This window comes from Paramisgurnus dabryanus, chromosome 8 (assembly GCF_030506205.2).
Source record: "Paramisgurnus dabryanus chromosome 8, PD_genome_1.1, whole genome shotgun sequence".
Lineage (NCBI taxonomy): Eukaryota > Metazoa > Chordata > Actinopteri > Cypriniformes > Cobitidae > Paramisgurnus > Paramisgurnus dabryanus.
In genome coordinates, this window is record NC_133344.1 from 7985445 (window position 1) to 8002223 (window position 16779).

Consider the following 16779-nt stretch of genomic DNA (forward strand, 5'->3'; position numbering starts at 1 on the left):
GAGGGTCCGACGCAGAAAATGCAAATACGTTTAGGATACTGAAAGCAAAGACCCTCTTTCAGGGAAGCCTGCAAGATTAGCATAGCAACGCTGCTATATACAGAGAAGGAGACCAGAAGCCGTTTTTAATGAACAGATTAAAATGTAATCTTAAATTATGGCAAGAAACTGTCAAATGTAAACTGTAACTGACTGTCGTTACAACCTGAATGCCCGCAACATATATCACTGATCATCATTATTGACTGGCTGAGCTGAGGCGCTGCATGTTTTCTAATGGAAGGTTGCCATCTCCGTAATATAAGCATCTTTGCTGAAAGTACGTCTAAGCTGAGGTGACGACGAGAAAAGTGCCCTTCGTGTGCTTCTTGAATATAATTACAAACAGTGTATCAACGACTCGGAAAGCGAGGTAAACAACTTGATAAATAACACTTGATGATAATAAAACTGTTATTTTGACATGTCATGGACTTTCATGCGTCTGTTGCAGAGTGCCCATGTGAGGCGGAGTTATACACCGTGTCTATTAGTCATTATATTTCATTACGAGATAAGTTTAAATTGATGATTTTATCAAAACAACAACTACATTGACTCATTTTACAATCCCACTAGCATGTTATTTAGACAAAATAAAATCTTTTAATTCGCGTGAGGAAGCTGTCGTTTTTATGCACACTTTTATGTCATTGGAAATGCCACTGCAGTGAAGGCTTATTGCACTATTAATGTTAACGATTATTCGATTGATTGATCGTTAATTTAAATGATCATCGAATATGGGAAATTGCATAAATTGACATCCCTAGTAGTAACCTTGTTTTTTTGGCATATTGATTACTAGAGCTGCAACTATCGACTATTTTTTCAACCGATTAATCTATCGATTATTTTTTCGATTAATCGAATAGTCTAATGATTTTTTATACATATAATTCCCCAACAAATAATAAATGTAACATCTGCCATTAACACTAACATTTTATTTAAGCATTTTCTTAATTAAACAAACACACAAACCAAAATTTTCAACATGAAAAATAAAGTGGCAGTGCCACTTTAAAAGAGGCATTATTCACCTTAAACAATAAAATAGGCATATATTAATATTTTAAACATTAGTTTATGATTAGTACATGCATTAACTCAGCATTAGTTCAGACTGAAGTAAAAATAAGTTCATTGTGATTCATGAACCCTTATATAAGATGTAATGGTTATATTATTACTGTTAATATTATTACTATTAGTAGTACTGCATTCTCATTTAACTTTAACATTTAACTTTTCTTAAGTTCCGGGTAAAAAACAAGTTCAGTTAGTATGATCTTCTAATATTTTATAAACAGCGTTTACGCCGCTGTTACTTTAAATAAACGCATGTCAGGAATACCTTACAAGACGAGCTTCTGTAATATCTGCGCACATATTCGCAAAAAAGACGTTCATTGGGAACTCCGCACTGCCAGCTGGCTTTCAGTGCACGCGGGCACATGCCTATCAGTTCTCAATGTGACAGTAACTTATTATTTCATAACTTCTTAATATAAAAACATGTCCTGCTCTTTATTTACTGTTTCAACATACTGCCCAGAAGCGATGCAATGTCACGTCTGTCAGGCGTCTCGCAGCTCGTATTAAACGAAGATGTAAACGCAGCTGTATTAAGCACAATATGTATTGATTCTATTGTTTATAGGGTAAGTATAAAAACTTACTGTAATAGTTCAAATTCTTACGCTGACGTCTCGTCATTTTGAGGTCGGAGAGCTCCAGGTTTTCTTCTTTTAAGATGATCATACACAGGTGTTGCGCTGCTGTGGTATGCCATTTCAGTTTTACACAGTATGTGTTTTATTTGGTCTCTGCTTAAAGTATTCCCACACTTTTGATCGCGTTCTGTCTGTTTGGTATAACCCGTTCGGAGCTGAAGCCGCCTTCATTTCAAAATGTAAACAGTGCGACGCATCGACGCATTTCCGGCAAATCGACGTAATTACGTAATCGACGTAATCGACTACGTCGACGCGTCGTTCCAGCCCTATTGATTACCATTTTGTACTACCAAAAACTTGGTTAAAGGGATAGTTCGGTTATTTTAGAAAATGTTTTATGTCTTCCAGCTGCTAAAAAGTAAAGTTATAGGGTCCAGCTCCTTCAAGTCCAAAAAATGTGCAACTCCAAGTAAATATCATTTTTGGCCGAACTATCCCTTTAAACTATGCTTACTGTAGCAAAACTATGGTTAATTTGCAGTAACCATGGTATAACTATAGTAACAATGTTTTTCAGGCAACCAAGATTTAATTTTTGTAGAGAAATAATTGCCTGCTTATACCGCAGGGCTGTAGGTATTGTGAATGGTTGAAACACTGCCCATATGGCATGACGACACGGGGTTATGTGATGATGTATGAGGTTGTAGCCTACTGACCTGAGATGACCTCTAGGAGCAGCATTAGTTTGAGTCCATCTCTGAAATCCTCCTCAATGTTATCAATTTGCGTTCCCGCCTTTCGCAGGTGAGAGTTGCACCAAGCCGTGAAAGTCTAGAACAAACAGGAAATGATGTCAGAGGAAGCAAGTTCATGCAGTCAGGGAAACAGGAAATGAGTTGATTTGCTGCTGCATGCTGGAATGAAGATGTTTTTCTTCTTTTGCATTTCGATATATTATCATGCATTTCTGAGCCAAAAATCTTAAAGGGACAGTTCACCCCAAAATGTTATTATTTACTGTTTACGAGCCCCATTCACTTCCATAGTGTTCCTTTTTTTCAACTATGGAAGTGAATGGGGCCCAACATCCCTTAAAATTTCTTCCTTTGTTTTCATCAGAATAAAGAAATTTATAAAGATTTGTAACATAATGAGAGTGAGTAAATGATGACAATTTTCATTTTTGGGTGAACTATCCCTTTAACTTATAGATGGAGAGACAAATACATGACTCGAATACAATTTAGAGGTCAGCAACTGTTAAACTCAAAACATCCCGAAACACTTCAAGCCTAAACAAGCATAACAATATACACAGAGACCAGCGTTGGATCACACTGGGAAAGGGGTCTTTGGGCTTGCAGTCTCTCGCTCTCTCTCTCTCTCTCTAATACAATGATTCCATTGAGTTTAGTGGATAATGAGCCCCTTCACCACCCCCCTTGGACGACATGCACCTACCAGCGACAGGACTGCCAGAAAAACAATTCAGCCTTCACACACACACACACACACACACACACACGTACACATGTCCTGGTGGACCTGGACGGCCATATCCACACTGTAAACAAATGCCATTTAATGGAGCCTGAAAATACCTCGACTCGAACAGGGACATGTATGCATGCATCTATATATGTACGTGCGGACAGGGAAAACCTTGTGGGACGCCTGTGATTAGTTGGGTGTGGGTGACACCATTTCATCACTCCGAGTTGCAAGAATTACAAAGGAGGGCACAGTTTCCCAAACATGCACCCTTTAGGCCAGAATCACAGTCAAATGCTTATCCAACACACTAAAAATCACACAGACCTAGTATAAGAAGAGTGAAACGGTGCCATTGGTTGGTCTGGTTTACTTCTCAATGAACAAATGTACTATTAAAACGTTTATCTGCTGCATCACATGTTGCTTTACCTGTGATGTCTAGCCTATTCATATAAAACAAAAATAAGCAATATTAATAATTAATTTATTATTAAACTGAAATTTGTAAATGAATGGCACTCTTGTTAATGACTTAAATATTTATTTGGTAGCTGTAGTTTTGTAACGGATATCATTAGTCGATAAATCACCCTAGATGTGTTATAAAAAAAAAGATTGGCACTGACCCACAAAATCATTTGTATTGTGAGATTACAGGGTTTAAGTTCAGATGACATCACTGATTGGGATGTGACTGAGGAAAAAAATTTCACCGGTTAATCGACATGTGACAAACCCGGTGACACTGGTATCATCGGGTGGGGTTGAATAGCGCATGAATCCCTGTGTACGGTCGTGCGCATTTTACTTTCCGGTTTGAATCAGCTGCAATTTTTTGAATGAGTTGCATGCCTTAAATCGCGCACTTACACGTGCAGCCGTGAGCCTTTTACTTTCACTCTTGAATTAGCGGCAATGCACTTGTTTGAATAAAGTGCTTTAAAGGAACAGTATGTAAGAAATGTATATCAATGAATCATAAAATGGCCCTGATATGTCCCTAGACATTAAGAAATCATTTTCATTTCAAATACTTATATCACTGACAACAGTGGTCTGGCCAGGATATTGTCATTTAAAAAGTGGAGTTGCAGCCCCCAACTGATGTTTATGTTGTCATTTTGTGTATTGGCCACCAGTTGTGTGATTGCAATACCAGTTTTAGCCACAAGTTTTGTGATTGCAATACCAGTTTTGGCCACAATCCTACATACTGTTCCTTTGAGTGACCTGGTATGTATGACATGAAGCGTCTGCTCTCTAACTGAACTAAATAATTTTGTTACTATAAAACATTTTTTTTGGTGTGGGTCGTTGAGAGGCTGACCACCGTGCAGGACCGGTAACACAACTACCTGTATTGCAACAAGCCCAATCACAGAGTTTCATAAATGAAAGAAATCTTAAATTCAAATGAACTGCCGCTCCCCTCAAAAGAATGCATACAAGATAGGACTACATCCTTATTAAGCCCAGCCTATAGAAACAAACTTCCCTTAAGCACATGTGTGGATGGAGCATGCTTGATTGACAGGCATAGGTGTGGTGCCACCGACAGGTATGAAGCCAATGCACACAATGCGGTTTCACAAACGCCTGGACAGGACAGCATGAATGATCCCAATCTGGTACAGCTCTGCATTTACTGGGTCTAACACGGTCTTACCTGTACGTCAAAACGATTAAAATTTTTACAACGAATTGTACTAAAAACATTAAACTACAAATATATCAAGTAGTAAATTGAATGTTTATCACAGTCGCACAAAAATATGTTGTGCATAACTTGGCAAACAAACAGGCATAGAGGTTCTCCTTTTATCTAGCTTAAATCCTGGACACACCTCTATAGAACCACATAAAGAGAACTTTTGCAGAATAGCACAAACTGTTATGGCCCCTCAGGGACTTTCGATTTTACTTCTCAAAAGTGCATTACTGGACTACAATTTGTTTAGAAAATTGTACAATAAAGTACTCAATCATTATTTTGGTATGTAACACACTATGGTAAACCAAATGATATCATCACAGTACTTTTAGATAAGGGTTTGATCGTGAAGCACAGCAAAAAAAAAATTAAAGACTTAAACACGCATCAGTTTTGAGGATACATCGCATGGAAAACTTGTGCATAAATATTCAACAAGGCAGTAATAGCAATCTCGTAATTTTTCATAATCTAAACTAAACACATATGCAACATCAGTATCCGTCTCTAAAAAGGATTGGGATATAAAGCATGTTGGTACGGACAGGACAATGAAATAACGTGATGTAGGTAGGCCAAGCTCAGTCTTTACAAAACAAATCCACCGTTTGAAGCCGTTGCATTTTTTTTAACACCAGTTGTAAACTTTCTACGAAACCCATAGGGGGCGCTCTTGAAAACGGTCACTAGATTAATAAAAAAAAACATGCTTTAGGGCTGTGCAATTAATCGTTTTAGATTTTCTATTTAAATTTTTGATAATAAAAATAAAAAAGATAAGATAATCGAGGGAAAACAATTATATTGCGATTAAAATATAAATTGTGTGCTGCCGGACCGATGTGTTTGTAAGGCACCACTGCTTTGACACATGTACTTACTTAATAAAAAAGGTTAAATAAATGCATGTTTTCAAAGTCACAAAGAAATTGTGGCAAATAATGGTGATCAGAAGTTTTTTACAAAATAACTGCGAAAAAAAATTAAATAAAAATCGCCATTATCATTTTGCACATACTCAAACTGCCCTGACATGCATATGTTATCACAAAAATATAACTGTGACACAATGCTTCATTTACATCTCGGAAAAAAATGTCTTAATGCTAACTTTTTTGTAAAATTGGCATTTGGGTCAGTGACAAAAACTGTTTGGCATCCGAGAAATTCAAAAATCTTTTTCAAAAACTTGTTTTAAAAGCACGCATCAGGTATATTTTAATGCACATAGTGTTTTATGCAATAAAAAATACATTGTAACCGCCAATTGCGCCAAAGTATGAGAAATATTAAATATTTTATCCACATTGATGGCATGCAAGCGGAATCATAAAAAAAATTTTTTTAAATATCACACGAAAATGCATTTTATTAGTTATTACTAAATGGAAATGTTATGCGTTTTTGTAATATTTAGCCAGACGTATGCTGAAAACAGCTCAGGTTTTCTAAATAATCTTTGACAAATTATGTCAAAATGTATGTAAAAAAAATCATATTACACTAAAATATGATTATATTTTATTCCATTTTAATGAATATATTTATATTTTCATAAAAAATACTAGTTACACCAACTGACACAGACCGGTTACACCACATTGACATTTTTGCAATTATCCCCCAAATATTCTTTAAAAATGAAATAAAACCAGAAAGAGAATGTATGCAAGTAATCTGCAAATGTATTTAGAAATGTAACCCTTTTACATTTAATTGAACCATACGGACACAAAATAATTAACGTCACGTCATTGACCTATTTAATACATTTGCACAGGATTTAATCTTATTGCATTTCATGCATGGGACTCAACAAGTTTAAATCTCATTATCAGAAACACGTCTCTTCCATCAGTGTGTTTGGCCAATATTAAAAATCTGAGCATTCAACCCTGATACCATACAACAGAAGCAACATTGAGTCAACAGTACAGTAAGATGGAAAAAAGAACAAGACACAAAACAGCAGGAGATGGGGGTGTTGACTTTCATACTCCACAGGAGTTGCCCTGGTGCATGCCATGTTTATTTGTTGATTTATTTATAGTATTTCCTGTCTTTGTAAGTCTCTCAGCAGTGTTGATGGGATCGAGTTTTTTAGCCAGACTGCGGGAAGTTTAACCCTCAAAGACCGACTTTAAACTATATATGGCTAAATCCACACAACACAACGGATAATACAGAAGCTAATGTAGGACAGATAAACTCATGAATAGGTGAAGAATGAAGGAAAGGAGTGCCTGACTGAGAGAAAATCTGTACAAGACGTCTTAATATCGCACAAGAATGATAGACATTTTAAGAATGATAGACATGCATACTCGTACTCAAAGAAAGGCATTTCAAGACAGAGAGTAAGTAGTATGAAGACATGAACAGTAAATAAGTTTCTGGTGACGATCCAGTTTCGTGTATCAGATGTGACATCTATGCAGCATGTAGAGGTTTATGACTTCCCTTTATCATCAGACTTCAAATACGAATTTACACTTTTATAAAAGGTGCACAAGGCTTGACACATATCTCTTTATTACAGGATGTGACAATGTAAATGCGTCCTTAGCCAATCCATGTAAAATAAATAAGTGATCAAAATGTGAAACGACCTTTGAGCTTCAAAAACTATGAACAAAACAAACAATTGCACAAATCGTTCTGGTGACTGATGTCCAAGTAATGGAGAGGGCAGGGCTCCAGGTGGAACGAAAATCAAGGGTGACATCATAGCGCTTTTATTCACAAACAGATATAAACAGGGACAAATATCCTACAGCTTAAAGGAAATGCCACAGCTGCAGAGAGAATAAAGTTTGGATGGACTCATCTACACCATCAACAACAAAACCTGAAACCTGATTGGATGATAAGCCATGTTTGAAAATATTCTGTATATCCACATTTGCAACCAATCATTTAACGCCTACATGCTTGGCTATTTTCCAATAACATTCTTCGACCGTATAAAAAATGTCCTTAAGATAAATTATGTTTCTTCTAAAGCTTTGAAGCAATAGAGATTCTGAGGTGACGTTTCCTCTTACAGCCATCACTGGTTCGTAACCGGGATATGTAAATCAAACTTATTGCTGATAATAATTTAAGTACTTACAAAAAGCCACTCTAGCAACTCTTTCCGCGCCAGCATTTTTTATGATTTTCACAAAAGTTGAATGCCTTTCAGAAAGTTTTCTTTTTAAAATATATAAACATACAATATATTAAACAAATGCAAGAACCCCCATTTACAAAAAAGTTTCATCCTATCTTATTACTCTTTTAAGTTTCTTCAAAAATACAAAATTTTGAGCAAAAAGTGGAGATAATTGCATTTTTGTAAAGGACTTTTGTTAGAGATCAGATTCAGAACGATGATCAAAAAATACACAGAGTATTTACTGTTTTTGGCTCAGTGGATGCTTTAGTGTTTTATAAGTTGGATAAAAACGCCACCAAGTGGATAATAGCAAAACTATGGATTGCCGTAAAAACACACCATTGGCAGGGAAGCGATTCCTATTGGTTGACGAGTTAACGCGCCAATGGCAGGGAAAGAGTGTATAGATCCAAACATGTAAACGCACAAATAAAAAAACAGTGAAAACAAACATCACAAACCAAGCGACCGACAAAAAAAAATGCAGCTATAGTAGGGGTGTAAGAAAATAAGTATCATGTGCAGGGTTTCCCGCAGCACTTTGCAGTTCGGGTGGCCCGCCTAAGCTGGGAAACCCTACCGCCTTCACTCGGTCGTCCAAGAAAAAAAATTGCTGCCAAAAAGGCCGCCAAGTGCATCTCGGAGAATAGCGCAGACGCTAGGGGTGTGCCGGTTTCAGAATTGGTGATGACGGTTATGACGTGAGTCAAATGTGACGGTTCATAACATAACCGTCGGTGGGGGGCGTTTTGCTTGTTTAAATGCTCGTGGATTGACGGGAAACTGTCATTTTACTACAAAATCATGAATTTGATGCCAAGTGTGTTTTAAACAGTAATAACTTTTAACAATTTAACAAAAAGCAATGAAATATTTAAAAACACACTGTTGCCAGAAGACTGCGCTGTCACTCTCTCATCTATCATCTATTTTAATAATCTTCAGAGAAACAGATTTGTGCGTTGGGCTTTTTATGTCTGTAATTGTGTCTATATCTGTTATTACACGGACCAGAACAGCACGAAAACAATGTGGATTAAAAGCGTATTGAAGAGGTTTTGCTCATAAATGCAGGTAAAAGAAAGTAATGTGAACTTGAGATTATTATTAAACTGCACACTATGCGCTGCAAACGCAGCCGGTGTAAAAGCACAATGGCCACGCGCAGCAAACGCTCTCCGCAGACGCGCTGCACAGTGCTCACCCGGCGTTTGAATAAACTAGACACTGAGTTACTTGCTCTACGTTTCTTCTAAAATTAACAGCAAGACAACTAGCAGTGAATGTGCGTTCAAGAGAGTTAGTAGATTAGCATGGGAGGATGTGAACTTGAAAAGCGAAGTGTACTGACGCCTTTCCGCGGTTAAAACAACATTCCTTCTCATGGTCATTCATGTTTATTTGATGCTATAAATTAACTAAAAGGAAAATATGATTTGAAAGGTGAGACTTTGTTTAATATGTTTAATCTCAAAAGTAACCGAAAAGTAACCTGGTCTGTCCTGTATGTCAGCGCGTTGTCAGTGTCTGCTCCGCTTTGTATTTTTCACTGCGTGAGAACGTGAGGAGACTGTTAACAATTGTTTTTAATTAGTATTTAAAAATTCTTTATGATAACATTTTTTATATATATAAAATATTATAAAATACTTTAATAACACGGTTTTGGCGGTTATTGAGTTATAATGACGGTGTTCAACTATAACCGTCGGTCTCACGGTTATATAATGACCGTCACACCCCTAGCAGACGCTTCATGTTCTACAACATCTGCTTCAGTTTGTGTTTATTAACCCTTTACTTTCACTTCATCACGCAGCTATTTCCGAGAGGTGAAAACATTTAATTCATTAATAATCTAGTATGCGTTTATTTTCTGTCATAGTTTCTTCAAAATTAAGTTTTATTTGAGTGTTTTAAATAATAATATTTCAATTTTCATCATGACGCGTACGCACCACCCCTTTGATTGCCCCGGCCCCGCCCAACCCTTACACCTTAACCAACAAATTTTCTGCGGGAAACCCTGATGTGGTTACATGCGAGTACTGTATCAATTCTCAAAAAAATGCAATAGAATTCTTTTTAAATAAAAATCATTCAAGATTCATGGCAGTTGTTTTGTTTAAAGTTTACATCCCGACTAGGGCTGGGCCGGTTTGGATTTTTTTTTACCGCGGTCGGTAATCAACAAATTCCCGCGGTTTTGCGGTTTATTGGCAAGACAAGGAGTTAAATAACATGCATGATTTATTTATCTTTAATACAAAACACGTGCAAATTACTAAAGGAACATGTAAAGTGAATTTTATTTCCTTCCACATTTCTTCAATTTCAACATTCAACAACTTGAACAATTAGTATTATCAGTTAAAAAAAAAATGTTAACGCATTGTGCGTGTCCACACGTGCCTACAGACATTTCGCCACTTTTCTATCCTTAATTTGTGAATAGCCTGTACTGACGCAAATTATTGCTGCCCCGATCGTCTGGTAAAATAAACATTTGTATGAGAAATCACTTGTACTGCATATGTGTCCGTGCTTGAGTATAGCTGGGAAGCTGCACGGAGACGCGTGTGTGTGTGCAAGATGACGCGGTCTGTCTGTCTCGCGCGCGCCCGGGCAGTCCACGTCTGTCTCGCGCGCGCCCGGGCAGTCCGCCTCTGTTGCGCGTGCTTGGACAGACCGCTTCTATCCTCGACCCTTACCATAAACATCTGTCTTTTTCCACAAACAGAGAAAGAAGACGCAAAAGCAAAACTTTTTGAAATGTGTCCTGCTTTAGAAATGGCCACTGTTGTAGGCTAGATCAGAGGTCCCCAACCACCGGGTCGCGACCAAGTACTGGGTCGCGGACAAGTTGCCACCGGGTCACAAGAACGTCCCGAAAAAATGTGTATAATAGCCACGTAATAGCTTAATCGGGTATTTTGTACTGTAAGAGGCGACTTCAAATAACATCAAACATTTCCACTTTTGAACAGAGCCGCGCTCTCTCTCTTTTTCTCCGCCTCTCTCTCTCTACCAGCGCATCAGCGATCACATTGCTGTCATTAGAGTTTGAGCATACAGTACTTTTAAAACACAATCGATTAAAGAATTGCGGAGGTATGACTTTATGAATCATTTGCAAATGTACGTTGCAATGATGTACATAGGCTATGCGGAGACGTTCAAATGTGTGACAGCGCAAATGACTGAGAAGTAATTATTTTATTCTTCTTTAAAACAACTTCAGAATTATCCATCGATCGTAGCACCATGATCAAAATAAACTATTAGGCTAATAATATTTTAACGGCTACACTTTTGACGTAAACTTGAAAGGAACCTAAACTTGTCGATCATCATTAATCATGGTAAACGATCTGCGCCCAGCCGCAATTCTTCTGGCATCTCTCCTCCTTCACTGCATTTTTCTTCTGTTCTGTTACTTGGAATTGGGTCTCGAGCCCGACCAAGATTCGAGCTGCCTTCGAGAACAGCAAGCCAAGTTCGTTTAGGTTCCATTAATTATTAAGACTAAATGGGCAGGCAAACTAGTAAAAACAATGAAAGTAAAAAACAATCCGCCAAAATAGGCTATGGTTTTACACGTCTATAGAAAATATACTATAGCCTAAATAAAGCAATTATTCATTTTCCTAATGCATGGTTGTTATCTTTACTTCCGTAAAAGGAGGATTCTCAGCACGTTTGAACAGCAACTCTACTTTAAACGAGTAACAGACAACGTCACCTGTATTTCTACTCAATGACAATTTAATATTAAAATCATATCAGTTAATGTTCAGTTAACATGTTGCGGTTGTTAACAAGCTGCGTGTATAACATCCGCACATAACACACAGGTGCAGGCCAATGTTTCAAGATTTTTTTTTTTTTTTTTTTGCGGTTATGACGGTGAGGAGCTCAGACCCGCGGCATGGGTCACGTGACCGCGGTATGGCGGTAATCCGGTTACCGCCCCAGGCCTAATCCCGACCACTAGATAGCATTGTTCTTATCCTAAACAGTGATAGGAAGTACTAGCATAGGGGCGCATCTAATATGTTTTGCTAAGGTTTGCATATTGTTGTGTGTTCTCAATGACAACTTTCCTACAATGATATCCTATTATGTTCCCTAAAAAGGAAATGGCACAATATACCGCTGTGTTTAACAGTATTGCAATGCATCACAACATATTGCATCACAAACCCTGTTTAGTGATATGTAAATTCTTGCCAATACAGCTGAGCCATGCATGAGCTGTAGTATACAAAATCTCATGTTACATATAAGTTCATGCAAGAAAGCAGTATTGAGATAGGACAAGGCTCACATTCTGCTCGAGTTTTCCTGCTAGTTAGTGAAGGTCTTTCCTGTTTCACAGACCGCACAGTTTTCTGGCAGCCGCTATGCCCATTTCCCTAAGTGACTCCCTTAGCTTAAGCTTTTTTTAGCACGCTTGTTCTGCAAGTTACGGCTTTGCCGGTAGAGCGGCACTTCAACTGAGCTGACTCATGTTTGTGAGCGGGACTCTCTCAAAGCTGCTTTCACCGAGGAAAGCGAGTTGCGTCAGATGGGTAGGCCGACAGGGACACTGGAAATCTTGCCAATACGGTCATCTGACACACAGACAATAACATGGTCACCGAAACCAAACCATCTGAGGCTAAATATTATTTCTGCTCGTGTTATTATGATCACCTGTGTTACTCTGTAAGTTTCAAAGGGTGCTGGGAAATGTTGACTCAATAAATGAATCGGTTCCCTTATTAGCAGTTTGCAAAGAATGACTAGAAATAACACAGCAGAACTGATGAAAGCACAATAATAGTTTCCATTGTTAAGAAACCCAGGTTCAAAAGTTCAAGCTGATCTGAAACTAAACTTTAATTTACAAATTAATATATTTTGACCTGGCCTACATTCTCATGACACTGGCTCAAAGGGCAAGCACAACAGACCAAGCATGTCAGCAGACCAGAGATCAGATCTTTCCTCCCTGGACAGATCTGGTTACGTGTTGGCGACAGGAGAAGCCATTGTATACACAACGTCCCTTTATATCTCAAGGATTCACCTCCCTTTAAAGTCACCAAGAAATTGAACACAATTTTTTATGGAATGTTATAAAATGACTTATGACTGTTAACTTCTTTTTTAATTAAAGACGTCAACGTCCTTCCCTCATTGAAATGACTTCTCTCTAGTAACATGGCCCAACTTTAAAACACCCAATCAGTTCTTGATAGACAAAATCAAGTCCCGCCCTAAATTTTTCTCTCACTTCAGAAGCCTTTTTAGCCGGATATGTATCACGGTAGAGAATAGATTATCACTACTTCCGTTTCATGGTGACTTTAAATGTGGTACAGCCATACTTAATGGACATTGTTTTAAAACATTTCCCAAATATATGCAATCTCTAAACTCTAGGGTTAAAAACTTCAAGGGTAAGGGCTTTGGAAAAACTGTGACAATCTGTAAGCGATACGGTAAAGGTAGGGCTGGGGCGATTCATACTAATAATACCGATTTGAAAATTATTCGTAATTGCAAATGCGATGTTTGCACAGCTCTTTTATGCATTATGGCTCTTTGATCAGTAAAAAGTCCTTATTAATCTAAAATACGGTAAATATGAGTTTGAGTGCGTTTGAAAAGCAACACTCGTCAAACAATTATTATAAATATTTTTTATTATCATAAAAAAACCTTAAAATGTTTAAGCGATATAAATATGCTTATAGATGTTTCCTGAAGCAAGTTGCATGTTTAATGGTACTACTTTGTGGCGCATATCGAGTTTTTGCACGAGAGCGCCATCTGGCTTTTGGATGTAGCTGTTTATTGAGAAGCACAGCAAGCAGAATTGCACAATTAATTGTCCCAGTCCTAGTATAGGCAAAAGATAACGGCTAATAGCACTAAATGAAGTGCAAAGCATTTTATATCAGTAGTAAGTAAGTAGTAAATCTTTATTTGTCCCTTTACAGGGCAATTTATGCAGCAACAGACCTCACAAACATACAATTTATGAAAGGAAACAACACAATAACCAACCATAAAACAAACATATCAATGCTGTAACCTTCAATATTTATACAAAGCTATAACAGTCTATTGACTAGTTAGCATCCATGACCGAACCTAACTGCTATATAATACAATATGAAGCAATAAACTGTATTATTTAAAGGGACACTCCACTTTTTTAAAAGTAGGCTCATTTTCCAGCTCCCATAAAGTTAAACATTTGATTTTTAAAATTTTTAAATCCATTCAGCCGATCTCCGGGTCTGGTGCTAGCACTTTTAGCATAGCTTAGCATAATCCATTGAATCTGATTAAACAATTAGCTTCGTGCAAACAAATAGTTTCGATATTTTCCCTATTTAAAACTTGACTTCACGATATTACGCAGCATCCGAAAATAGTCCCGTTGTTTACTTTCAATAGCAGGGGACTATTTTCGGGCACTGCGTAATATCATTGAGCCTGCTGCAGCCATGGTATGTCAGAAAAGTCCTTGTTTTATTTACGCCAGAATGAGAACATAGTTCCTAGCCATATCGGCCTAAAAAATAGGAACTTTAAATTTTTCCATCTATCTTAGTACGCGATGTAACTACAGAAGAGTCAAGTTTTAAATAGGAAAAATATTGAAACTCTTTGGTCATTGAGCGCGATGCTAATGGTCTAATCAGATTCAATGGATTAAGCTAAGCTATGCTAAAAGTAGTAACGCCAGACCCGGAGATCGGCTGAATGGATTCCAAAAAACCAGTAAAAATCAAATGTTTAACTCTAGGGGAGCTGGAAAATTTGAATATTTTCAAAAAAGGTGGAGTGTGCCTTTAAAAAAAATATTTATTTACTAGGGCACATTTTTATAAATGTATGATCTTTTATATACACGCAAACAGAAAGGAACAAGATAACAATTTGAAAATGTATTGGACTTCCCAATACAAGTGCACATCGCCAGAGAACATGGGACACGGAGCTCTGTGGATCTTCATTCCAAACATTCCCCAGTGGAAAACGAGCGACAGAAGCCCTCTGAACTCCCACTCAATACAGAGACCGAGCGAGAGAGACAAAAAAAGTGAGAGAGACAGACTGTCCAACTCTTCACAGCCCACATGAGGAGGGAATGTGTCTCTTCAGCACTTATATAAACATCCATTCTCTCTGTGCTAATATTTACCGTGGTGCACGCTAACAATGTTCCTCTCCTAGACAGTTCTGGGGTCACCCCACTAAAAACTGGATAACACCAATGGTGCCCAACAAAGGAAGGCGTGCACACATGTCAACGATATCTTTGAAATCAACAAAGACCATATCTAAACTTTATCAAGCAGCACACATTTTCCCAACAAGCCACATGATTCGATGTCATTCATGTGTGTACGACAAACAATGCAGGGCGAGTTATTAAACTCAGGTATGAGCAATAGTCCCAACACTTCCTTAGTAATCACCACCAGTTAGGTTTCTTTTGAAAAATGCGTGAGCCATAATGTGGTATGTACCAAAAAAAAGAAAGAGAGATGGGGGGAGAAAGAATGAAGCCCGACAGGTCAATCCAGTTGGCCCTGTCTCCTGGTATTGTCACTGTTAACTGCCTCTTCCTGCGTCTCTGGTAATGTTCACTTGTCCTTATAAGGCAACACACACTCAGGATTGCATGACGCAACAACCCGCACTTGGGCTCCACCCCTTCCCCCCACAATGCATACAAAAAATTACACACACAGTTGCACCTGATCAAAGACGCCACACCTTTTCCTGTCTTGCAGTCCCGAGTGAAACTCAAAACAGTCTTGCATCTCAAAGAGGAAAATGTTATCAACCATGTGCATTCCCATTCATGTTTGTTTGTCCTTTGGGTTGCAGGAATGCGACATGAACCCACCCCCCCACAGCAGGGATGCTTTCAATGAGGCAGCGAAAAACCAGAAAGAAGAAAACAGGCGCCGGGGATGTGGGGGGGGACAAAAATGCTGCGTCTGTGCTGCTCGAACTTCTAACACACTTCCTGTTCCTGTGCGATTACATTAGCATGGCCTGTACAGGACTGCAGTAGTCCCAAATCACTTGTTTGTTCCGTAATGTAGTTACAATTTATCCACACACACATACTTTCATTCTTTCACGCCCCATATCCTTTCAGACATTCCACAGCTAATGAAGTCTCACCGTGTCACCACTTAATCCATCTGACACACACTTACAGTCATAACTTCATATATATACACTGCATATGCCAACATCAGTCTGTGCCTTTATAGAGATAAAGGTCACAAAAACACTTGACACACACACTGACATTTGACATTTCACAATAAGTAGGCTATAAATTAACCAACGGTGTGCAGTTATACACTCATGGCCGCACATACGTTCAGGCTCTAAATGAAGATAAGTCTGTGGTACACGCAAACCAAAGCGAGTTCATCCTTCCTGTCAGTAACGTGGCCTTGTTCTGTGTGTGTGATGTGGCGTCTTTAGTTAAAGACATCAAGTACACTATGAAGGGTTGTCATGATAGTACCAAATTTTTACCAGTATTACCAGTAAAGCTTCATAACCCTCAATGCCAACTTCAATACGCCTTATTCAGCCTACCCCCATGTTGATTCCAAAACAAGGCTGTGAGGGATGGACGTCCAGAGCGCACAAGCAAATACATCGTTTTA

General features: G+C 38.1%; 1 protein-coding gene across 5 annotated transcripts in view; it reads right to left on the reverse strand.

Moving 5' to 3' along the window:
- Window positions 1-16779, reverse strand: part of actn4 (actinin, alpha 4) — a 53693-nt gene that overhangs the window by 23419 nt on the left and 13495 nt on the right. For all 5 annotated transcript variants that reach the window (XM_065280453.2, XM_065280452.1, XM_065280454.1 and 2 more), the window contains exon 2: window positions 2438-2552. In XM_065280453.2, the coding sequence (XP_065136525.1) occupies window positions 2438-2552 (115 nt within the window). The remainder of the gene's footprint in view (window positions 1-2437; window positions 2553-16779) is intronic.